Source organism: Moschus berezovskii, chromosome 23 (genome assembly GCF_049115385.1).
Source record: "Moschus berezovskii isolate FMDL1 chromosome 23, NW_MosBer_1.0, whole genome shotgun sequence".
NCBI lineage: Eukaryota > Metazoa > Chordata > Mammalia > Artiodactyla > Moschidae > Moschus > Moschus berezovskii.
Genome location: NC_142482.1, coordinates 21060472 through 21085976, shown reverse-complemented (window position 1 = coordinate 21085976; position 25505 = coordinate 21060472). Strand labels below are relative to the sequence as shown.

Below are 25505 nucleotides of genomic sequence, written 5' to 3'. Positions count from 1 at the left end.
TCTTTTTCTTCTAGCTTTGTTGGGTTTTTGTTTTTAACATTTAAACATGAAAACCATCTGGGATTAATTTTGGTATAAGTAGCAATATAAATCTCCCTGCTCATTCCCACCACCCCCATGGCTACCCACTTGTCCCAGCTCCATTTATTAAATAATATTTTATGGTGTTAAGGAGATTCTTTAATTTGGTACATACTTGTTTGTAACTGCTTGTAATAGCCAGTCCTAAGAAAAGCAGTCACAGAGCTTCAGGGGCTGTGCTGGGCAGTGGAGTTGAGACCCCCGCGGCTGCTGGTTGTGATGGTCAATGCTGTGAGCTGAGAAGGTCCGCTGGCCCGCCCACTGGGTTTTGGGGGACCTGGACCCTTGTGGGGTTGGAGGCCAGAGGCACCGAGGCCAACAAGAGGGCGTCTAGACCAGCCCCCTGGTCACTGCACCTTCCGCCCCGCAGCCTGGGTCCACGCCACTTCTGTGAGAGGGGGAACCAGTGAGGATGGGGAGTGGGGCATGTGGAGGCCTGGTCTGGGGTCCACAATGCAAGCACGGGCATTGGAGGCAGTGCCCAATTCCTGGCCCCTGCTTCTGCTTCCAGGCCCTGAGGAGCAGGGGGTAGAGATGGGAGCATGAACCAATGCGTTGTGGGATGTGTCCCTCCACCCCCATTGTGAGGCCACCCCACCACCCTCCTGCCTCTCTCTGTAGTCCAGCTCTGGCTCCTCCTCTGTCAAGTGCAGTGTGGTCTGTGGCCTGGCAGGCCTGGGTGCCCGACACGAACTAGGACAGCTGGACATCACTGGACTAGAGGGTTTCTGGGCTCCTCTCTGGCTGGCCCTGGGTGGGCATTTGACCTCTCTGAGCTTCAGCTTCCTTTTCTGTAGAGATGGTGATACCCAGGCAGGGGTGAGGGCTGATGGGATGGTTGTTGGGGTCGTCAGTGTTGTCTGTGTCATTCCAATGCTCTCTAGATTGGCAGCCCAGGCGCCAGCTGGCTTGGTGAGTGTCCCTCCCATCCCCACAGCTCAGGACATCTGGAGAGCCTCAGCATGTGGCCTTGGGCCGGTAGCTAGTGTCTGTGTAAAACTTTGCCTCCACAATCGAATGTATTCCTGAAGGAGACTCTCCTTCCAGAGCTCTCGACTCCCATTGGCCTGATAACCCCGACATTCAGTCATGTCTGTGGGTGACCAGCCCAGGCCCTGCTCGGCATTCAGATCAGCCGAACCTGAGGAAGGGAAGGTGACCGCAGGGCCCTCACACCAGAGCAGGGTCAACACCCTTCCTGTTGGGAGAGTGCCGGGTGAAGCCGGTTCCCCAGATTGGTGCCAGCCAAGCAGAGTGGATCCTCGTTAGCACCCTGAGCCAGCGGCTGGCCTGTGTCCGCACTTCTGCTGGAAAACCGTCAGGAAACGTTCCAACTCAGACTCCACAACGTAAGGCTGGTTTCATGTCACTTCTCATTTATTAATTCAGTCTGTTCTAAGTTGTACAGTTACGAAAATAACAGAACCAAAGCCAAAAGCCCAGGAATATTTACACTCTCTCATGTAGTGAGGTCAGTCTATGCTGTCGCACAGGTTGGTTATGCTTGGTACCACAAGATGTTCGTAATTTAGACAAAATCGGACAGGTTAACAATTATATGTACAGTAAAATAGAAGGGGAAGTCATTCAAGTATCAAAATACAGAGACAAAGATTAAATAACATTTTATTACAATTCAGTCCCATTGCCACCCCATTAGCAACACTTTGTGAACTGCGTATGACAGTCATCCTGTAGGCCTGGGTCCCCCTACACAGGCTGAGGGGAGACCGGCCTGCTCAGCCCCAGGCTTCTCAAGGGACTCTCCAGAGCTGCAGCTGGAGGCCCTGGAGGGGTGTGAGCATCGCAGAGGCAGAGCCTGTCTGGAAGGAAGCCCTGCTCACTCGGAGCAGCTGCAAGGAGGAGGGTGGAGCAGAGAGCACCCCTATCTCGAGTCATGCCTGAAGGGCCTGCATGGTTCAAAACGGGGCTGCGCTCGCGTGCAGAAGCGAGGCTTCTCCGTGTGAAGCCTGTCCTCAATGTTATAATATTTCTTTCTAGGGAAGGGAGAGTACCTGTCCCAGAGGAGGAGTAAAAAGATCTAGCCCCTCCCTTTTTGACTACTGAGAAATAAACCAATCTCAAAATCCAGAGCAGATTAGCCAAGGCTTTCCAATATGAAACACCCTGAATAAATAAAGATATAGCAGCTTCAAGAGGAGGAGACACCTACCTAGGACATAAAAACAAAAACAGCTTGAGGAACTTACCGTAGTGTCTACAGTTTTCTTTGTGGATCCACCGCCCACCACGAGGGGCCTACTTAGAGGAGACCAGCCTTCTTCAGGAGGAAGAGGGCACAGCACGTGTGCTGTGGCTGGACCTGCAGTCTCCCCACCCAGCTTGGGCTCCTTGTCCATCCCTGGAAGGAGGGGCTGAATACTGCACAGTAGAACCGGCAGGCCCTGGGAGCAGCAGGCAAGAAGTCAGACTTCCGGTGTTGAGGTCCTTGTTTAGTACCGAAAGGGCAAGACTACCTGTCTCCATCCCAGAGTAAGGGCGACCCCCTGGGCCTGTGGTGTGGACAGTGCAGGGAACCCACCAGGGTCTCAGATCAGCAGAACACGTGGTCCCACTCCCCCCTCCCCCGCCGCCTGCAGCTCCTGACTGGGGGGTGGGGTGCTGCTACTTTGTCCTACTGACCCCAGGAACGACTGCACCATGCCAGCAAAGCAGGGGGGCCTGCTTGGGGAGGAAAGGCTCTGCTCTGGAAGCTGCTAGACAAGCAGCTGACCTTGTCCAGCCGCAAGGAACGAGACCCTCCCATTCTAACACCTCCAGGAGGAGCGATGCAACCAAAGGCGCCAAGCCAGCCAGCAGGATGGCTCGTGCGGCAGCACTGCCAGCCCTGGAGGCCACACTGGGGAAGCAAACTACCTCCGCTCAGCCTTTTCTGCCCTCAGAGCCTGGGGTGAGCCTAGAGCTGAAAGGACGACATTTAGACCAAAGAGGTCCTAATCACACACCCCCAATGAGATAAATCACACACCTGCAGGCAGCAGCCTCAGCTGACCTACTCGCTAATGCCCAAGACAAACACAGCTGCTTCCTCTCCTTTCTGATCAGACTGGGATGGCCTGAGGTCACTGGAGGGCCCGTGCCCTGCAGCCCAGGGTGGCAGTCTGACCACGGCAGCCCGGGGCTTGATCATCCTTTGCCCGGCCCGAACTCCACGCTCTGCCTGCCGGGGAAGAGTGGAAGCTCGGCTCCAGGCGGGGACAAGAAGCCGCCTGTGCGGCTCAGAAAGGAGCAGCGGCTGATGGGGGCGGCTGTTGGACCACTCGGTTCACCCAGCGCCTCCTCTCGGAGCTGCCCAAGCGCGCCCACGCCCCGGCCTGAGGACGGAGACCCGCTACCCTTTGTATGGCCACTGGTCTAAAGATTGGCAGTTTAACCTAGAGGTTTGAGCCAAGTGTTAAAAGTTGACTTTATAAAAAAATTTTTCCTATTAAAAAACGTTTTTTGGACAAGTCATTTCTAGGGCCTCTGGAGTCCCAGTCTCATCTGCTAGAGGCTGGTGGGCTGCTCGGCACCGGGGCAGGGCTCCCTCTACGAGGCCTGGCGGCAGGCCGGGCCCACAACCGGGAGGAGTCCTGCGGGCGGACGTGGGCCTGGGTCTCCAATGCAGGTGAGGCGGCGGTGGCAGCGGCGGTGGCGGGAGCCTGCGCTACGCACGGCTGTTTCTGCAGCACAGTCGGTTCCTCGGTGGCTCAGCTTGGCAGAAGCAAACACAACGAGGGAGGAAAAGGTTAACCACAGGGGCTGCACAGAGCGGAGAAGACGGAGAGGAAGCAGGGAGGCAGAACGGAAGGCCCCTCGCGGCCTCCCCGAGCACCCTCCGCGGCTCAGGCGTCTGCTCGGAAGGCACGAGGGCAGGAGGCAGGAGACCCACCTTGGCTTGTCCACTGCGTTTCGGCTCTGAAGGAAGAGCCGCCACTGAGCAGCGGTACTCCCGGGTCGCGCTCCGGGCTGTGCTTCCCCCACAGAACCGCGGCTCTCCTCCCGCCACCTGAGCTACCCGCTCCGCCTCCAAGGGCGCCGGGCCTCCACAGCCTCCGCGCTGCCTTCCCGCTGCCTACTGCCCTGATCCCCACACCACGGAGAAGCGTCACCAAGCACTGCCCGGCCCGGTCCCCGTCCTCGAGCGGCGCCGTCCTGAGGGGAGAAGGTGCAGGGCACTGACCCCCCTTCCTGCGGGTCCCACAGGGCGGCCTTCCTCTTCCGCCCGCCTGTCACCCCCCCGGCCAAGGCGTGAGGAGCCATCCCACTCCATGCAGCTCAAGACCCCCCGAGACAAAGACTCCAGGCGCGTGGAGCCAGCCTGTGGGTGTCTAGGCGCTCAGAGCCCCAGGCTTTGAAGCAAGACATGTGCCCTAGGGCCCTCAGAGGGCAGGCTGACCCCGGTCCAGCCGCATTGCTGAGCTGAGGGTCTCACGGCAGGAAGACAGGCGGCTGGCCAGCGTGAGCGGCGCGCAGGGGCTCTGGCCCCAGGCGGTCACAGTGGTTGGTTGTGTCGGGAGAGGCGTGGCGAGCAGCGTGTGACGCGGAAGCTGGCAGAGGAGCCGGCAGGAAGCCCCACCCCGTTGGGGGGGCGCTGCTTGGAGACGGCCTCCTTGGGGATCCAGCGTGCCCGCCTGCCGACGCCCTCCCTCCCCGCTGCCCCACCTCAAAGGCAACTCGCACCCCCGCCAAGCCGGCCTCGAACAAGGGGGGATTCACAGTGTCCGGTGGCGGGGGTGAGGCCTCGGCCTCAGCGGGCAGGAGAGCTGAGAAGAGCAGAGGCGGCCGGAAGGCACGTGAGACTAGTGGAGGCGGGGCGGGTGCTTAGAAGATAGTGGTCTCGTACTTGGTGCTGAGGCTCCGCTTAGAGTCTGGCTTGGGGTCCACGACCCAGGAGACGCTGGCGTGGGACTGGGCGTCGGGGTCCGTGTCAGGTGGTTCCAGCTGCCAAGGAGGAGGGGGCAGGGTCAGAGGGGCTGCACTGGCATCCGAGTCCCCGGGGGTGCCCTATTCTCCGCCAGAGAGCTGGCCCCCGGGGTGGGGAGCAGAGGGGCACCTTGCGGGAGCGTCCCAGGAGGCTGTCTCCTGGGGGCGTGGAACGGCTGGGGTCCCTGGGCCTGCCCGAGGATCGGGCCCTCGGTCCAGGGCGGTTCCTGGCGCAGGATGCGGGGAAGGGGTTTGGAAAACCCAAACCGTGGGGCCAGAGAGCTCCCCCGGGCAAGACCACAGCAGGGACCCCTGATCTCTGGAGAGAGGAGGACACACAGCAGAGAGGCCACAGCACAGAGGGGGCGGTGCGGGAGCAGCTCAGGAAAGATGGGCACGCGGGGGCGGGGTGCCAGAGTCTCCAGGAGCTCACAGTCACGCAGGGAGACTGACACACACAGCAGGTGTAGAGACCTTGACTCCAGGACTAACAGACGGCAGCGGGAGGTAAGAAGGACGGTGGGTGGGGCGGGTGTGACAGTGACAACAGCGACTATCGGGGGACGGCGGCACCTGGGGCGCAGAGCAAAGCAGACATACACGGGCAGGGTTATGGGGCTGCATCCTGCAGCGCCTGGAGCCGGAGGAGACCCTCCACACCCGATCCTCCCTGAGCCCTGGGCCCCGAGGCCCACGTACCGCTGACTTCCTCACGCCCACCCGGGGCTTTGGCACTGGCTTGGAAGATCTGGTCTCGATCACCTCAGTGGCAGAGGCCCCCATCGGCCTGGACTTCTGGGCCTGCAGGGCCAGCTGGTAGGCCACCTCGAACGCCTGGCCCAGCGTCAGGATGATCTCATAGGTCAGGTTCTGGGAGGAGGCAGGACACAGGGTGAGAGGAGGGAGGGGGCACCGCCCCGACGCCCCCGGGACCCCGCACAGGCTGGGCAGCAGCGCACACGGGCAGGGAACGATTGCCCCGAAAGCGAAGTGTGTCCCGGGGAACAGTCTGAACAAAGTGCACATTTTGTTTCCTTGTGGGGTGATTTCACTCGCGAGATGAGCCCTGGGGGTCCCTGTGGCTTCAGGGCGTGGTACCCAGAAATGACAGGGAAGGTGAGCTGTAGGAACTGGGACGGGCACCTTCTTGGGGGACTTCCTCTTCAGAACAAGCCCTGAAATAGTTACACTCTGTCCACTCCAGTACTCTTCAGAACAAGCCCTGAAATAGTTACACTCTGTCCACTCCAGTACTCTTGCCTAGAAAATCCCATGGATGGAGGAGCCTGGTAGGCTGCAGTCCGTGGGGTCGCTAAGGGTCGGACTCGACTGAGCGACTTCACTTTCACTTTTCACACAATGGAGAAGGAAATGGCAACCCACTCCAGTGTTCTTGCCTGGAGAATCCCAGGGACGGGGGAGCCTGGTGGGCTTCCGTCTGTGGGGTCACACAGAGTCGGACACGACTGAAGTGACTTAGCAGCAGCAGCAGTCCTGCTCTGCAGGTGAGGAGCAGGGAGGGGAGCTCCTAGCTCACAAGCCAGCGTGTGTCCAAGCCAAGAGGCCGTGGCCCGGCCCAGAGCACCGACGGAGGTCCCAGGCGGGGCCCTTAAAACCCAGGGGCAGCAGGGACCGGACACAGGCCCCGTCTCGTCGGGGCCACCAACGGGGTCATGCATCCACTCCCTGGGGGCAGCGCGCGAACACCTCCCATCAGCCCAGCGGCGCTAGGGCGCAGCCCAAGCTGGGCTCTGAGGGAAGGAGACTCACTGTCTCCAACAGGGAGGCGGAGGGCTTTTCAGGCAGATGGCCCTGCGGGAGGGTCAGCCACAGCCAGGGGAGGTGCAGCTCTGGCCCGGGAACACACACACGGCCAGAAGCAGGGAAACTGCTGTCGTTAGAACCCTGGTCGAGCCACTGAGCTCCTCTGTGCATTAGTCTCAGTGCCGGACAGAGGGGCGGTGCTGGGCGTTCACTCCTGAACAGACGCAGCTCAGTGCCCGCCAGGCGCCAGCACCCAATGCACGGGCCGCGTGGCCTTCACCTACCACGTCCACCGTGCTGAAGACGTGGCAATAGTGGTGGCTGGTCTGCAGGTCCTTAGTGATGTAGGCAAAGGTACATAGGTCCTCTGGGTCCTGGGCCGCACAGGAAATGTTGCGGATCTCGTGCTCTGCGATGACATTCTGCAGAGAAAGCGGCTCTGGAATGCCCCATCATCAGCACTACTTTTTTGTCCCAGCCCAGGGCATCGGCCAAACGCCACTTCCTTGTCTGTTCTCTAGGGGGAGGGGGTCTAAGGTGGTGCCTAATCTCGTCTGATTTAGGTTTAGGGTCTCCACCCCTGACCACAGCAGCTGAGGGAGTAAATGTTCACATCCAGCCCCCTCTGCCCTCCAGGGCCCGAGCACGGGGCCTGGGGTGTCTTGGGCTAAGCGCTTCACAGCCTTAAAGGCCTGTGAGCAGCGAAGTGGCCAGTGGAGCCCATGCTACGGAAGAGAAGCTGTCCCCTGGGACCCAGGTAAGGGGGTGCAGGAGAGACTGACCCGGCAGGGGGTGGAGGTGGTAACAGGCGGGGACGCTCTAAGGCGCCCCGCTGGCAGGGGGTAAGGGATGGGGATGGGGGACACACCTTGTTGGAGGCGTCGATGAACTTGACCCCTCTGTACGTGATGGACAGGATGATGGTGGGGATCTTCTTCATGTGCTCTGTGGATTTCTACAGCAAACGGGAGGCCTGTCAACACCGCTCCTCAGGGCAGGACCCCACAGCAGCAGCTGGTGCCACCATTTGCTGCCTGCCATCCTAGCCACGCCCAATACACCACTGCCTGTGACAGCCTACCCGCATCTTGGCACAGGCGTCCTGTGTGGATTCTGTCCCTCGCAGATCTTTGATCAACATGGAGCCCAGATACTGTGGGAGCAAGCAGTGGGCGCGTTCAGGTGTCCCGTGTCACCACTCAGGGATTGCCCAGCGAATCTGGGCCATCTCCCATGACTCCCCTCCCCGCAATGCCGGGACGGCTGAAGAGCTGAGAATAGCATGGGGGCCCTGGGCTGGAGGGAGGGGTTACTCGCATTGGCTTCATAACCGCAGGATTCGAAGATGAGCTTCTCCGGCTGGTGTTGCCAGCTCTGCACAGGGGCGCAGGGGGCGGCCAGGCTTGGGGGTCGGAGGGTCAGCTTGGCCTCTCGGTGTTCCTCCTGCAGAACATGTGGGGCCCCAGGTCAGCCTGCTGCTCGAGGGGCTCCCAAGCACCCTGCCGGGCTCTGGCTTGCCAGCCACCTCCGGGAACTACACGGCAGAGGTAGACTAGCCCTTCAGATGGGCTGGGGCAGAGGCGAGGCCTGTCCAGGCTGAGAACAGGTAGGGAAGCTGGGACCTCAGCCACCCATCCGTGAGCAGCTCTGCGTGGAAGGCTCTGTGGTGTTGGAGACGATCTGATCCTGGCATAATGGAGGGGCAAGGATGTCTCCATGGCCACAGATGTGCTTAATAGGGGTCCTCGTGACATGAGTCGGGGTGCGGGAGGAGGGTGGGAGGCCACCGCGGGCCAGATGACAGAATCCTCAACTAGGGCACGGGTAGAAGGCATGGGGACGAAGGGAAATTCAGGACTCCTAGCAATATGGAAAGTCTTGATACAGAGTCACCAAGACTGCCAGACAACGTGCTTTTTGAATCTTGTAAAATTCACAGCTGTGCCGGTGCAAAGGTGCGGGGACTCCCCAGAGGCCAAAACCAAGATGAGTGAGGTACAGAAGCAGCAGCGGGTCAGAGATGCGGAGCGAAGGCTCGCCTGTGGGGGATGAGGGCCAGGCCACAGCTGGGGGCGGGATGAAGCCTGCAGCCTGTGCCAGGCAGGGGGAGCCCTGTCCTGCCGGGAGGGGTGCAGGGACCCCGTCTGGACTCCCCGCCCACCTGGGTTCTGAAGCGCTCCGCCCGAGAGGGCGCGGCAGGCTCATGCAGGCTGTCGTGCGGCCTCCTGCCCGTGTCCCCAGGAGGCAGCAGCAGGTCAGCCGACCGCCCGGCGCAGGAGTCGTTCTGGCTCAGCGGGGAAGACGTCTGCGAGAACAGGTCCTGGCACTGCGGCGGGGAGAGCAGCGAGTCTGGGGGCTGCCCGACCGGGCCTCAGGCTGACGGTATCGGGGCCCAGCCCCGGGGGGATTGGTGAGAAACCGGTATTGGGGCCCAGCTCCGGGGGAGAGTCGGAGAGAAAGGGCAGGAGCTGGCGTCAGCAGCCGGACTCCTCCAGCCAGAAAACCCTGATAGCCAGGCCCTGCAGGTGGGTGGCTGGTCCCAAGCACAGCCTGCAGCCCAGAGCGCGCAGGGAGGAGGGGTAGTTGTAGGGCTGGGAAGCGCGCTCCACCTTCTCAAAGAGAAAACTGTCTGCCACCGCTGATCGCAGGTCCTGGGGACACGTGACTCAGTCTAAGGGTCCCTCCTGAGAAAACACTGTGCTCCCGATGGGCACCCTGTCTCCTCGGTTTCCTGTCTGAATGTCAGCGGAGCGTCTGGTCTCGGAACCAGCCTGGGCCCTGGCTTCCTCACGTGTGAAAGGGTGAAACCATGCCCACTTTGAGGCTGAGGCTCTAGCCCAGGGCCCACCCACTACCCACTGGCAGTCTTGCAGGTCTGGGGAGAATCATCCTGAACCACAGGCTCACAGTCTAACCTGCTTTTAAGTCAGAAATTACCTGCACTGAGCAACAAAACATCTGTGAGGTTTTAAAAATCACAGGGATCTCCTTCAAAAGCTGAGGACGGCCCAGCCCTGCCGTGTTCCAGGCTTTGTCTCTGGCTCATGTCAGGCTGCCCGAGGGGACTCCAATCCCCGGACAGCTGAACGTGACATTCAGACATGGCCCTAGCCGTTTGGGATTCGGTATTTGTTTTCCCACCTTTCCCAACACTCGACCCCAACACTGGGAGAGGGATCAGCTCAGCTGCTCCTTTCCTACAGAGGTGACACTGTCTCTGAGAAAAGGATTCTTTGCAATTCCTGACAACACAAAGCACACACACCTCCCTCTCTACCCACCCCACTCACTCTCAGCTGGGAGAACCGTGGGGGCTTCTGGGGCGGCTCCTCATAGGGTCTGTCCGCCAGGGAGGCGATGATGCGCTTGCGATGGCCGAGCAGGTGCACCTTCAGGACCTGGCGTGGGGGCGGGGAGCGGTCAGGGGACAACTGGGCCTCCAGTGCCCTGACAGGGGCAGCCAGGGACACTCACAGCTCAGGACTGACCAGCCGGGCCTGAGCAGAACTGTACTCACGTTGACAAGCTCCAGCTCCCAGAGGTTCTTCACAGTGTCAATGGAGCTGTAGCCACTCGACAGGAAGGAATGGACGTAGTCCTGAAGCCCCAATGAGTCCAGCCAGGAGGGCACTGATGGGGGGCTGTTCCCGTCACAGCCCAGCGCCTTCACCTGTGCAGCGAGGACAGGAGGAAGGCTGATGAGGACCTCGGACACCCCGGGGACACGGGGGGCGAGGCTGGAGGCTGGGGATGGAGTGGGATGGTGTCTGGGAGCTCAGCACCCGAGTCCCTCGGCTCACACAGCCGTCTCTGCCTCAGCTCTGGTCTCTGGCCTCACATGGGACCACCTGGGCACCCCAGGTCTGCCGAATCAGGGCCCAGCTGAGGCAGGAAGTCAGTGAGAAAGGCAGGTGCCCTGTCAGGTGAGGCTAGATGGGGAGGAGGGTCTGTGAGGCCCCTTCTATGCCCCACACGGTCATGGGCCTGGCGGGACAAGGAGATGATGTGTGTCCGTGGGGCAGGAGCTGGCCTCCCTGCTGGGACTCATCTGTGCGTCAGACCTTGGCGGTAGAAGGGACCAGAGACTCTGCTCCAGCAGAGCTGAGGAGAGGCTCAGGCCTACCGCCCACAACTCCCCAGGTGATGGGCCACACCTGCGGGCACCAGGCTCCATGCCAGACGACCTGTCCCTCGGGCTCTGCTGGCCTCGGAACGTGGCAGTGGTGAACATGACACTGAGCTCCCCGTGGGGCTCCCAGGATGGGGCAGACCCCCCTTGGTGGCCCCCAAGCCCGCCCTGCCCCTCGCTGAGGCCGAGGTGCTGCAGGTGGCACCTTGGGCAGGGACCGTGCGGCCTGGAGCAGCTTCCGCCTGTGCTGCGCGTCACTGATGCCGATTTCCCGCAGGTCCTGGTCTTCCATCACGTTAGGCCCCTGAGAGCAGAAAGGAGAACGTGAGGACCTCCCGTGAGGCCAGCCTGTTGTGGCCCCTTGCCACGTTCTTCTTCACCACCAGCACCATGGAGGCGTGAGCCCGGGCGCCCTGCCAGGCCAGGCTGGGCTGCACGGGGCCTCGAGTAGCAGGAAGACAAACCTGCCCGGCTGCCCACCTGTCCTGAGCGGCTCCAGGGCACTGACCCGGGCCACAGCAGGCAGCGCACAGGCCGTCGCCCACCTGAGCCCATGTGCGTTTACCCGGGGGTAGATCTGACAGCTCCCCAAGGTGAAGTGAAAGTCGCTCAGTCGTATCTGACTCTTTGCAACCCCATGGACCCAGGTCTCCCACACTGCAGGCGGATTCTTTACTAGCTGAGCTCCAAGGGAGGCCCTCCCACCAAGGTGAAGAACAAGATTAATTTCCAGGTTCCTTACAGACACGATTTTGTGATTTTTAAGTTAAAATGCCACCCTGGGTGGGTGGCAGGGGCAGGCACCCAAGGAGGAGTCTCAGCAGAGACCTGCCTGGGACAGGAGGGAGGGGCAGTGGGGGCGACGCAGAGGGTGGCTGGTGTTTGCCGTGTCCTTGCTGTGGGACAGGGACCGGAAGCTTTCACGTGCACCTGCCCACTTCAGGCTCACAACCCGGTTTTAGGTTCTGTTTGCATCCTCACTTTACAGAGAAGGAAACTGAGGCACATAGAGGTCAGAAACTCTTCCGAAGTCACACGTCTCATAGTGGAGCTAGGATCTGAGATGGTCTGACTGCACTCACCACTCCTAACCCCTATCATGCTGTCTTTAATTTTCACAGTGGTGTCACAAGGTAGGATTTTTTTGAAGATTGATACACGAAAAGTCATGGGTTCTGCCTGTCTCTCAGCTACAGAGCCCCAACCGCCAAAAGCAACGGTTCCCACTTTCCTGGATATCCCTCTAGACCCCAGACTTTATTCCTGCATAAATATGATTCTTGTACACACTGTTCAATACCTTATTCTTAACTACTTAGTATATATAGGAGATCACTCTGCATCAGTGTATGGAGACCTGTCCTTTCTTTGTAAGCTGCATAATCATCCAGGTCATGGATGATTATAAATTTATTAAACTGTGAATATTATAAATTTTTACACCAGTTCTGTGCTGAAGGATGACTGCTTCCAATTTCTGCTTTTACAAGCAGTGTGCACAAGCCCCCTCCATGTGCATCGTTCCATGGTGGTTATCAAGAAGAGAGATTGCTGCCAAACCATTCTTGAGAAAGAAGAACAAAGCTGGAGGTATCACTCCCTGTCTTCAGACCATACTACAAAGTTGCAGTAATCAAAACAGTATGGCACTGACACAAAAACAGACTCACACATCGATGGAACAGAATACCACACCCAGAAATAAACCCACACTTATATGGTCATGTAATCTATGGCAAAGGAGGCAAGAATATACAGTGGGGAAAAGACAGTCTCTTCAATAAATGGTCCAGAAAACTGGACAGCTACCTACAAAATAATCAAAACTGATGTTTTCTCATATCATATACAAAAATAAAATTTAAATGGATTAAAGACTCAAATATACGATCTGAAACCATAAAACTCCCAGAAGAAAACAGGGAGCACACTCTGACATCAGATTTAGCCATATTTTTTAGATCTGTCTTCTCAAAGTAAACAAAAGCAAAAATAAACAAATTGGACTATATCAAACTGAAAAACTTTCAGACAGTGAAAGAAACTATCAACAAAATGAAAGGGCAATCTACTGAATGGGAGAAGATATTTTCAAACAGTGTATCAGATAAAGGTTGTTAATATCCAAAATATACAAAGAACTCATATAATCAATATTTAAAAAGCCAAATAACCCGACTGGAAAATTTTCTATTCAGATCCTCTACTCATTTTTTAAAGACATACAGATGACCAAGAGACACATGAAAAGATGCTCAACATCACTAATTGTTCAGTTCAGTTCAGTTGCTCAGTCGTGTCTGACTCTTTGTGACCCCATGAATCACAGCACGCCAGGCCTCCCTGTCCATCACCAACTCCTGGAGTTCACTCGAACTCATGTCCATCAAGTCGGTGATGCCATCCAGCCATCTCATTCTCTGTCGTCCCCGTCTCCTCCCGCCCTCAATCCTTCCCAGCATCAGACTCTTTTCCAGTTGAGTCAGCTTGTCACATGAGGTGGCCAAAGTAATGGAGTTTCAGCTTTAGCATCAGTCTTTCCAATGAACACACAGGACTGATCTCGTTTAGGATGGACTGGTTGGATCTCCTTGCAGTCCAAGGGACTCTCAAGAGTCTTCTGCAGCACCACAGTTCAAAAGCATCAATTCTTCGGCGCTCAGCTTTCTTCACAGTCCAACTCTCACATCCATACATGACCACTAGCCTTGACTAGATGGACCTTGATTGGCAAAGTAATGTCTCTGCTTTTTAATATGCTATCTAGGTTGGTCATAACTTTCCTTCCAAGGAGTGTCTTTTAATTTCATGGCTGCAATCAGCATCCGCAGTGATTTTGGAGCCCCCCAAAATAAAATCTGACATTGTTTCCACTGTTACCCCATCTATTTCCCATGAAGTGATGGGACCAGATGCCATGATCTTCGTTTTCTGAATGTTGAGCTTCAAGCCAACCTTTTCACTCTCCTCTTTCACTCTCATCAAGAGGCTTTTTAGTTCCTCTTCACTTTCTGCCATAAGGGTGGTGTCATCTGCATATCTGAGGTTATTGATATTTCTCCCAGCAATCTTGATTCCAGCTTGTGCTTCTTCCAGCCCAGCATTCCTCATGATGTACTCTGCATATAAGTTAAATAAGCAGGGTGACAATATACAACCTTGACGTACTCCTTTTCCTATTTGGAACCAGTCTGTTGTTCCATGTACAGTTCTCACTGTTGCTTCCTGACCTGCATACAGGTTTCTCAATAGGCAGGTCAGGTGGTCTAGTATTCCCATTTCTTTCAGAATGTTCCACAGTTTATTGTGATCCACACAGTCAAAGGCTTTGGCATAGTCAATGAAGCAGAAATAGATGTTTTTCTGGAACTCTCTTGCTTTCTCCATGATCCAGCAGATGTTGGCAATTTGATCTCTGGTGCCTCTGCCTTTTCTAAAACCTGCTTGAACATCTGGGAGTTCACCGTTCACATATTGCTGAAGCTTGACTTGGAGAATTTTGAGCATGACTTTACTAGCGTGTGAGATGAGTGCAATTGTGCAGTAGTTTGAGCATTCTTTGGCATTGCCTTTGGGATTGGAATGAAGACTGACCTTCTGTTCCATCGATGTGTGAGTCTGTTTTTGTGTCAGTGCCATACTGTTTTGATTACTGCAACTTTGTAGTATGGTCTGAAGACAGGGAGTGATACCTCCAGCTTTGTTCTTCTTTCTCAAGAATGGTTTGGCAGCAATCTCTCTTCTTGATAACCACCATGGAACGATGCACATGGAGGGGGCTTGTGCACACTGCTTGTAAAAGCAGAAATTGGAAGCAGTCATCCTTCAGCACAGAACTGGTGTAAAAATTTATAATATTCACTAATTGTTAGGAAAATGCAAATTAAAACCACAATGAGATATCACTTTACACCTGTCAGAATGGCTGTTATCAAAAGACAACAAATAAGTATTGGCAAGGATGTGGACAAAAGGGAAATCTCATGCACTGCTGGTGAGACTGTAAATTGGTGCACTGACAGATGAATAGTGTGGTGTACACACACAGAGGACTACTACTCAGCCAAAAAAAGAATGGGACTTCCCTGGTGGTTCAGCGGGTAAACGAACTTGCCTGCAAATGCAGGGCACACAGGTTTGGTTCCTGGTCTGGGGAGATGCCACACGCCGCAGGGCAACTAAACCTGTGAGCCACAACTCCTGAGCCTGTGCTCTGGGGGCCTTGCACCACACCTCCTGCAGCCTGGGTGCCCCACAGGTCGGACCCCACATGGGGAGAGCAGCCCCCTCTCCACAACTGGGGAAAGCCTGTGCACCACAACCAACCAGCATGGCCAAAATAAATGAAACCACACTTTAAAAAAAGAATGATATCTTGGCATCTGTGACAGTGTGGATGGGGTCCAGAGTGCACTATGCTGAAACAGACAAACATGGTATGATCTCACTTATATGTGGAATCTAAAAAATGAACAAGCAAACCAAAACGGAGAGACACTCATGAAGCGAAAAAACAGGTGGTTGCCAGAGGGGAATCAGCTGAGGTGGAGGGGAACGGGTAAAGGGGATTAAGAGGTCCAGACCTCCAGTTACAAAATAAATAAGCCATGGGGATATAACACACAGCCTAAGGAATATGGTCAATAATATTGTAATAACTTTGCATGGTGACAGGCGGTTACTAGACTTACTGTGATCATTTCATAATGTATCAGATGTCAAATCATCATGCAGTACACCTGAAACTAATATAATATCACATGTCAACTATATTTCGATTTTAAATATTCAAAAAAGGGTGAAAGATAAATTGCTTGGGCAAGGGTATGTGTGTTTAGAAGGCTGACAGACAGGTACACTCTCGTCAATGCAACTGTTCAGAAATGGCTTCTCACTGCATGTCTTAACACAAGATCAGCCTACTTGTAGGTGAGCTCAAGCATCCTTTCACATTTTATCTGTCAAGTACATACGCAGCACTTACTGCCCCCCTCCATGTGAGACATGCTTTGCACTTGCTGAACTACCGAATAATGGGGACTACTGTTACCCCGTTTTACAGCTCAGGAAGCTAAGGCCCGGAGAGCACCGGTGACCTGTGGGGCAGAGTTCAGCCCAATGTTTGTGTCCATGCAGCTCTTGGCTGGGTGCTGGGAGCAGCCACTGCTGCTGCTTCTGAACTGTTGTCTCTGAACTGTTGTGCTGGCTTTGTTCAGGCAGAACCTGTCTGCTTGCACTGGAACACACCCACTTTTCTCATGGAGCTTCTCTAAAGTTCCATCAGGCTTAGAAAATCCTTTCCAGGATTTTAAAAACAATTCTTCCACAATTTTTTCCCTGTAACTTCACAGTTTCATTTTTTACAATCCAATCTTTAATCTACCTCAAATTTATTTTGACATAAGGTTTAAGGGTCCACTTAATATTTTTTTCCAGGCAGAAGATTGTCTATTTCTTGAATAAGTTATCTTTTCTCCACCAATCTGAAATGACTTCTGATGTGTCCTAAATTCCTCTTTCCAGGATTTTTTCTGGACTCTTTATTCTGTTGAGGTGGATATTATTTATGCCCGCTTTACAGAGAGAAAATTAGTAACTTGGGCCAGCTCATGCAGACCATTACCTGGTGGTTTCACCTATGTGCCCAAGCTGCAGTGACTGCTGGTGTGGGAGCCTCCCGAGAGCCTGTGCCTGGTGACAGAAATCTTGCCTCACAGAGGACAGGCCGTAAGCAAGACAGCTCTGAAGCTGGACTACCCTGCTCAGGCTGCAGGGCACACCCCTCTGCTGGGACCCTAGAGATCCCTGGGCCTGCAGACAATCCCCTGGGCCCTGGCACCACTCCAGGTCTGACCAGCTCCCAAGTCACCCCTGAATCCAAGAGGCGCCACGCTGAGTTCCTGTTGTCACTCTGGGCCCAAGTCTAGGGTGTGCTGGCAGGGGAAAAGCAGAGGCAGGCAGGCTTTCCGCGTGACGACGAGGGCCCCTCGGTGAGGACCTGACAGTGAGCCTCTGAGAGGGCGGTGCCGCAGCGACACTGTGAAAGCCCACTGCAACCCCCACGCTCCCTCAGAAGCCTTCACAAGTGTTTCAGTTCAGTTCAGTCGCTCAGTCATGTCCGACTCTCTGCAACCCCATGAATCACAGCACGCCAGGCCTCCCTGTCCATCACCAACTCCCGGAGTTCACTCAAACTCATGTCCACAGAGTCGCTGATGCCATCCAGCCATCTCATTCTCTGTCGTCCCCGTCTCCTCCCGCCCTCAACCTTTCCCAGCATCAGAGTCTTTTCCAGTGAGTCAACTCGTCGCATGAGGTGGCCAAAGTATTGCAGTTTCAGCTTTAGCATCAGTCCTTCCAATGAACACCCAGGCTTGATCTCCTTTAGAATAGACTGGTTGGATCTCCTTGCAGTCCAAGGGACTCTCAAGAGTCTTCTCCAGCACCACAGTTCAAAAGCATCAATTCTTTGGCGATCAGCTTTCTTCACAGTCCAACTATCACATCCATTCATGACCACTGGAAAAACCATAGCCTTGACTAGACGGACCTTTGTTGGCAAAGTAATGTCTCTGCTTTTTAATATACTATCAAGGTTGGTCGTAACTTTCCTTCCAAGGAGTAAGCGTCTTTTAATTTCATGGCTGCAATCAGCATCTGCAGTGATTTTGGAGCCCCCAAAATAAAGTCTGACACTGTTTCCACTGTTTTTCCATCTATTTCCCATGAAGTGACGGGACCAGATGCCATGATCTTTGTTTCCTGAGTGCTGAGCTTCAAGCCAACCTTTTCACTCTCCTCTTTCACTTTCATCACAAGTGTTTAGGGTACCGCTAATACTGGGGGTGGGAGGAGACGGGGATGACAGAGAATGAGATGGCTGGATGGCATCACCGACTCAATGGACATGAGCTTGAGTGAACTCCGGGAATTGGTGATGGACAGGGAGGCCTGGCGTGCTGTGATTCATGGGGTCGCAAAGAGTCGGACACGACTGAGCAACTGAACTGAACTGAATACTAAACTGAAGCCTGACCACCAGGAAACCAGATCCAACTGGAGACACCGCTGTCATGGCCTAAGGGAGAGGGGACAGGTGGGAGCGACGTCCCGGCGCCTCCTTGTGGAGAGGCGTGTGCACGCAGCGTGCCAGCGTGTCGAAAGGCAGGCTGGGAGGTGGCACACCTGGGCTCTGCCCCCCTTGCCCCACCATGGCCAGTGTCAGCCCTGGCAGGACTCAACCTCTGCTCCAACAATGGCCTGTGAGCTCTGATGGAAGAGGGCCCGCTGCGCAGAGCTGCCCTAGACTGGATTCCTCGGGAGGGGTTTTGTCCCTCAGCAGTGGTTCCAGACTCTCCACTCGGCCTGCCCCCTCCAGCCTAATTTCCATATTCTGAATGGCCTCTCTCTCTTCTCAGACAATCACTCAGCCATTTCTCCTGCCAGGAGTCATTAAAAAACAAACAAACAAACAAACAGGCTGAAACCCTCTCTCAGGGGAGAAAGAATGAGACCGAGCTACTGTCCCCAGCCTGACTGGGTCTCCGGGGAAAAGCCTGTCAATGATGCTTCTCCCCCTCCCTGCACCACCCCCCCAAGTCTTTCTTGGGCCTCGAGGAACAGGGATGGTGGGAAGAGCTGCTCCAGAAGGGTAAGTGTGCTGGGGTGAGGGGTGGGGGCTCGCCTTGATGCACACAGAATGCAGATGAAGACCTTAGGAGCAGATTTCTCAAGTTAGGGGAGGGTAGGGTGGAAGGATGAGGGAAGAGCCGGCTGAGTGTGCTGAGCGGCTGACAGTCACCACACCTCTGGCTGTACTGATCTGTGGGGCCTGCCTGAGCCGCTAAGAAGGCTCCTTAACACCTGAGCAGCTAGGTCAGCGACCACATCACCGGGGCCCCTGGCCTCCTCCAGAGCCGCTGGGCACCAAGAGGGTGGCTCAGCGCTTCCTTGGGCCGTGGCTGGTTCAATGTGACATTTATGCTCTCTCTGCCTTCCAGGATTTTGTAGATTTCCACTGGGTCCTGCTTCAATCTCTCCTTCATATTAAAGGAGAAAAAAATTTTTCTAAGTAGAAAAGTTATACAAGTTTATTTTTGAAAATTCTGAAAATAAAAAAGAAAAATGTAAAAGCCACTTATAAATCCATTGCCTTTGGTGGGGGTGGGGGACCATTTGGGTGAAGTCTTTTCAGTGACAATATTTTGGCAAAACTGGGACTGTGGTCTATATATTATTTACTTAACCTGCTTTTTCACATGCTGACACACTTTTACACACTTAACCGTCTTCATGGACTCCCAACAACGACTGCATGCTTTCCAGTTCGTGTGCATCCTGTAATTTCACCCGCCACTGGACATCTTGGCTCCTCCTCTGCACACAGTTTTCTGCAGTCCCCAGAATGTGTTAGGCCACAGCAACAGAGCTGTTGGGGGCACAGTCATCTGGGCGCAGGTCACTGAGCATGGAACAGGACAGGACCCTGGTCTGCGCCAGGACCGCCTTCCCCCGCCGAGTGACCACAGGCACGTGGTGGTGGGTGGGCTAGGAGGGAGAGGGAGGAGAGCACACGTCTCTCCCAAACCACAGCCCAGACCCAGGGTGCTCAGGGAGCGGGGGGCTGGCCCAGGGAGAGCGGGAAGGACCACTGGGAGAAGGAAGAGGAAGCAAAGAGAGGCAGGGCTCTGCTGCCCACCTCTGCGGCCTACAAGTCTGAACAATGATGGAAAATAGAAGCCATGCTCCCTGAGCATCATGTGTCCATTCATCCAGGGGTCAAGGGCTTTCTGTGCTCTGCCCACTGAGCGAGGCAGCCGTGGTATTAAAGAGGAAGACCTGGGTTCTGGGCTCCCCAGAGGTCCAGGTAGTTGGGAATCCACTGTGCGGAGCAGGGACACCAGTTCGATCCCTGGTCCAGGAATGACAATCCCACATGCTGCAGACAAACTAAACCTGTGTGCCACAACTGCGGAAGCCCACACGCCCTCGAGCCCAAGCTCCACAACAAGAGAGGCCACTGCAATGAGAGGCCCACACACCGGAACTCGAGAGAAGCCCCCTCTCACTGCTAGAAAAAGCCCACACGGAACAACAAGACCCAGTGCAGCCAAAGAAGTGGGTTCAAGTCCCTTACAGAGTCAGAACTTTATACAGGAACAAAGCCACCCGCCCGTGCAGGTTAAGCAACGAATCCCTGGCGCTGAGCGCCAACCTGCCGGCAGGAACCAGCACTCAGCAGCTCTTCCTGTGCGCACCTGCTTGCCACTGCCTGGCCTCCCCAACCCCTGCCTCCCTGGGGCGTGCTCACAGGACTTCCCAGACTGACGTCGTCCCCAGTTCACGGGTACCCTACGAAAAGCTCGGCATCCTCGGCAGCAGGAGCAGCTCAGCCTTGACTCCCATCCCACCCTGCCCAGCCCTGTCCTCACCTGGAGACACAGAATGCCGAGGGTGGCCGGGAGCAACCAGTTCTGAGATGAGGACGAAGCGCAACAGCTACCAGCTCCTAGACCTGGAGGCCAGAGCCCGTCTCCCCTGGCTGGTCTCCAGGGTGGGCTGGCAGGGATGGCTCTCCTCCCCAGTGGAGGGAAGCCACACCCCCTGATGGCCCCTGTTCTCCCAGGAAGGCCCACGGGGCCCCCCTTCTCTCTGTTCCAGGCACAGTATCCTCCTGCCCATCTGCTGCCCATCGCCCCTGAATGTCTGCCTTTCCGAGGCCTTATCTGATGTCAAGATGCCATAGTCACTCCAAGTCACCAGTGTAGGCCCAGGTCAGTGAGAATCAAGAGGCCTAGATCCAAGACCACCCAAAGCAGGTTTCACCTCACGTGTCTGACGACAAAGCTATCTCTGCTCCCACCACCTTCCCACCTCATGTTCTCACACTCGGCCATGGCCAGTCCCAGTGGCTGCTCTGGGTGACCACAGCTAACGCTGTGCGGTCTTCAGAGCTTATGTCCAGATGGAAGCAGTCAAATGAGATCCCGTGGGAAGGGATGGGGCAGGGATACAGAATAACCTGCGTGAAATCAAGCAGGGGACCTGGAGGAAACCCAAGTCTCCTAACTCCCAGCTACTTCTCAGGGCAGGTGATTCGGCGCCACGTTTTCTCCTAAGCTTTTCTCTGTCCAGTTTCCTCAACTGTGACCTCAGCCAGCTGCCCGAAGCCCTGGAGCTTCCCTGAGGGTGGAGGTCCAGAGGGCTAAGGTGGGCCTCAAGCCAGTGCCAAGAGGTTCCCAGGGCCTGAGCGCCACCAGCTCCTATCCCAGCCTTTTGCAGAATGGCCCCTGACACAGAGTGCGGATAGAATGGTCTGTCTGGCCCAGACAGGCGCCTCGCACTGGCCGAGCCTGCTGGCTCCACCTTTGGGGAATGTGCTGACCTGTGGTCCAGTCACAGCATCTGCCTGGGAGAGGGGCTGCACGGGACCAGAGTGGGAGGTGAGGGCACTGCTCTGGGCCCAGGAGACCTGGCTTCAGCACAGCTCAGCTGCTGCTTGAGGAGCAGCCTGGATCAAGTGACACTCCCGGGGTCCTGGGTGTGCAGTCCGTGGAGCCTGGAGTTGAGACGGGCCTCAGGGACACCTGACTCACAGCTGATGTCTGCCAGGGCACACGGGCCCTACTGCTCTGCCCGCTGCACTCCTGCACATGCACCCTAGGGGGTCGACTAACAGAACACAGAGACACGCTGAGATGCCAGACAGCCCCCAGTGGCTGCTCACCCCGAGATCCCGGACCCGGAAGCTACAGGACAGGATGTGTTCACCGCTCCAACTCCATCCTAAGTGCAGTTAGTTAAATTAACAGACATGAAAACAGCTCTCAAACTCCACTATGAAGGGGACGGGAGCAGGCCAGTGCCACACGGGGGCACGCGGAGCTGGATGCTAAGTAACTGCGATTGCTGGCCCTCTGGGTAACTCCAGGGGGAGCAAGAGAGCACACACGCTGGGAAGGGGCCCAAAGGGAGCCTGGCTCTGGTCTCAAGGCTCAAGGGCTCTGCAGAGACAAGGAAGCAGCAACCCCTGGGACACCGAGGAGCTAAGTTCTTAAGTGACCACAGAACTGAGTTAGCACAGGAGGCAGGATCCGCACTTGCCTAAGAATATTCCTTCCAAAGGAGTAAGCTCCAGGAGTTGGTAATGGACAGGGAGGCCTGGCGTGCTGCAGTAATGGCATCGCAGAGTTGGACAGGACTGAGCGACTGAACTGAACTGATTCCTTCCAAAACTTTAGCTCCACACCCCTCCAATGACCCAGGTGAGGAAACTCTCCCTCTCGGGCCCTGCTACACACGGGGGCACAGAAACGCCCCGCCCCGGAGCCGTCAGCTCCCCGAGTGCTCTGAGGAGACGAGCCAGGCTGGTTGGAGAGACATCGAGGCGGGGAGGCAGCCTAACAGCAGGGCAGGGAGAGGCAAAGGCAGGGATGTCAGATGTGGGGTGAGGAGCTGCGGGGGGAGTCTGGGTGGGAACCCAAGGGCACAGCCTGGCTTCCGGGGTGAACAGTGAGGCTGATTTGGGGGTACAGCAAGAAGGGGGGCTCGAGGGTCTGTGAACCTGGCTGGGAAGCTTCACAGAGGCCAGTACTGAAGGAGCCCCTGGCCAAGCTCATGCCTTGAGCGTTCAGAGGGGCTGGTCCTGTTCACCTGCCATCTCTCCCCTACACGTGGGACCAGCTGGCACATAAACAGAAAGCAAAACACGGGCAGAGGGGAGAAATAAACTGACGGGAGGCACACAAGGCCTCCCCAGCACTGCCCTGGAGAGGCACAGGCCTGCCGCTCAGCCTCCGTTTCCAGCCCAGCCTGAGCTGCTGCCAACTCCTTCCCGTTTTCTGCTTGTCCAAACTCCCTGCCTCAATCACCTGCCACATGCCCGCTCCCCACTCCACCATGCTGTCCAGTGGGCACCTTGACTCCCTGGTGCCCTGCCTGGTGAAGGCATACCCACAGGATCCCGCCCCCTATACCCAGAGCTCAGAGATCCTGGGGGCCGCCCAGAGCGTGGCTACTGAGGCCCCTCAACATCAGGCCCAGCCCCCCTCGCTGCCCTCTTTGGGCCCTGCCCGTCTCTGCCCTTGAGCTGGCCCCGAGCTCAGCACAGACAGTGGGGGCCTCTCCCTAGCTTCTTTCCAGCTCCTGCAGCCTCTACAAACCCCCCAGGACAGCACAGGGAATGTAGGGGTTGAAAGTCAGACAGCTCTGGGCAAGTGTCTCGGCTCTGCCACTTCCTGGCAGTGCCTCCACCCTCTGGGCCCAGGGCCCTGTTTGTGACTTGATGGGCACCTGCCTCAGGGCTGGGCGCCAGCTCGGTGCCCAGCAGGTGGTGAACCCTGGGTGAGCGAGGCGCCTCCTCCACACCCAGCACTTAGCACTTGCCGCTGCTACAAGGGCTCTGTGTGTGCGTTTCCCCCAGCTAGACGGTCAAACTCGTTAAGATGCCCACAGTATCTGCTTAGCTGATTGCAGGCCCATTCCTTGCAGGAAATGCAGAAAATCTATTTCACTCTCAAAAGGAAAACAAAGCCGTAATCCGCCTGAGAAAACGAACAGTGGAATAATACATTTTTGGCTTACTCCCTGCATTTCGAGAGGCTTCCTATTTTGAAATTAAGATCATGTTGCACAGTTTTTTGTGTCTCAGTTTCTTCACTCGGCACTTCAGGGTGAATGTTTCCGCACATCAGACAGTCTTGAGAACCTTTCTGAACGTCCACCTGACCCCAGCATGAGGTGCACCGCCGCTGACTCCACGACACTTAAGTGAGGGGAGGTCAGGCCGAGTCCCAGAAACCGGACCTGCACCAGCCTGCTTGAGCTGCACACTCGCCAACCACCAATTACCTTTCCGTGCTGATTAAATGCATTTCCTCCCTTCTCCTGAAAAAGCCCATTTCCTATGGGCAAGATTTGTGGTAAAACAAATGGAACTGTCTACGATGCAGGAGCCAGTGCGGTGGGCGGGCCGGCAGATGTGTGAGCTGGACTTTCCGCCCTGGCTCCAGCGTCGGAGTCAGCCCCGTCACCCTGGGGGCGCCTGGCAGCCCCGGCTGCCCTGCCACTGCCCGCTGTGGGCAAGAGAGAGTGAATCAAATTCAAATTGCAGCACTCAAGCGTCCCACTCAGGTCTCACAGCACAGGAGGAAGAGCCAAAACAAAGAGAGAGTTGGGCTTAGACAAGACAGGACCCAGGAGGCCGTGACAGAGCTCTTCCATTTTCTCACGGCCTAAGCATGCTCTGTGTGGCCCCCAAAAGTGAACCTGGGCCCAGGGACAGAAGTCACAAGGAAACAGATTTGGCTCAATATAAAGAATGGTCTAAACCAGCCTGAGTGATGCAGACCATGAAAGGGCTGTACCTCTGCAAGGTGGAGGGCCCGTCACTGGGAAAAGGGGAGAGCTCATTTGGAAGGACCTCGAGCACAGAGGAGAGGATGATACCACGTGGTGTTAAGGTCCCCTCTACCCTGAGAGGGAGCCGAGTGACTCTCACAAACGCCCTAGACTCCTCCCACAACTCAGAGGACCCCATCACAGGGAGATTCCATAGCAGCCCTTGGTCTCAGACATTCCTATTACATCTAGAGCCTGGCTGGCTTCCTGGGAGCCACTTGTGCATCTTGTAGAAGAGTCTCCAGGGCATTTCACAACAAAGGGAAACATTTACAACCTACTGAAAACCAAACCACATGGGGATAATGCCACCAGCTAACACGGTGTAAGTTGTACCGTATGCAACGAGGGAATGTTTCTAAACAAAACGCCCCCTTCTTATGTGTTCTCTTCCTCTCTTTTCTGGTTACTAAAACTTAATTAGCCTTGCAGCCCATCTGGCAACTTACATGCAATTACCCAGGATACTGTGCATGGCCACTCAGGCCACTGAAGGCCTGACAAGTGACACGCTAGATTGAGGTGCAATCAGCCTTCCTGCCTGCCAGCCGCCCCTCTGGAACCGAGAGGACAGAGGGGAACAGCTCGCCCCCAGGGCAGCAGGAGAGGCCTGGAAGGCCCTGGAAGAACTGAGTGAGCTGCGGGCCTCCCTCAATGAGCCCCTTCCCAAACAGAACGGACGCGTTCCAACAGAGGCCCTGCATAGTGCGTGGATGTCTGGCCCAGAGCCAGACCTTCCCCAGGTGCCCACCCAGCTACTTTCTGGTTGGAGAACAAGGAGGGGCAGAGAAGCAGTTTTGAAGGAGTCTTTATACTCAAGGAATGGGGACCTTAGCCTTTCCAGACCAGCAGAAGGAGGGGTGAGAAGTCAGGAGCTCAGCCTCCCAGCACAGGGAGGGGACACCCACGGCCACCCTCCCTCGCCCACCTGACGGCCAGTCTGAGGAAGGGCCGTGCTCAGAGGCGGAAGGCCCCTCACCGGCCGGCACCGAGGGCCCAGTGCCCTCACTCACTGGCTGAACACTCACCTCCGTTTTGGGTTTGCTGGCCTTCCCCAAGGAACCTGGTAAGTCAGGGATTAGGTTATAAGAACCATAAATATACTCAGTTCAATTTAAAAAAAAAAAACCTATTTTAAAACCCAGTATTTTTAAAAGCTGAAAAATCACTGGCCTCAAGTTGGCTTGGGAAGGGTGGCATGCAGCAG

At 56.0% G+C, this 25505-nt stretch overlaps 1 protein-coding gene across 7 annotated transcripts in view; it reads right to left on the bottom strand.

Annotated features, from left to right (window-relative positions):
• Nucleotides 1-1436: 1436 nt before the first annotated feature.
• ANKS1A (ankyrin repeat and sterile alpha motif domain containing 1A) overlaps nucleotides 1437-25505 on the bottom strand; it is a 177077-nt gene continuing 153008 nt past the window's right edge. For 4 of the 7 annotated variants that reach the window (XM_088831379.1, XM_088831380.1, XM_088831382.1 and 1 more), the window contains 11 exons: nucleotides 11106-11204; nucleotides 10289-10441; nucleotides 10062-10169; nucleotides 8933-9097; nucleotides 8089-8214; nucleotides 7853-7924; nucleotides 7640-7726; nucleotides 7056-7193; nucleotides 5707-5877; nucleotides 4928-5025; nucleotides 1437-4236 (listed from right to left, as the gene is read on the bottom strand). In XM_088831379.1, the coding sequence (XP_088687505.1) occupies nucleotides 3927-4236; nucleotides 4928-5025; nucleotides 5707-5877; nucleotides 7056-7193; nucleotides 7640-7726; nucleotides 7853-7924; nucleotides 8089-8214; nucleotides 8933-9097; nucleotides 10062-10169; nucleotides 10289-10441; nucleotides 11106-11204 (1527 nt within the window). In that variant the 3' untranslated portion in view covers nucleotides 1437-3926. Of the gene's footprint in view, nucleotides 5026-5481; nucleotides 5581-5706; nucleotides 5878-7055; nucleotides 7194-7639; nucleotides 7727-7852; nucleotides 7925-8088; nucleotides 8215-8932; nucleotides 9098-10061; nucleotides 10170-10288; nucleotides 10442-11105; nucleotides 11205-25505 lie in introns of all 7 variants that reach the window. The other 3 variants (XM_055407061.2, XM_088831383.1, XM_055407059.2) reach the window with 3 other exon arrangements.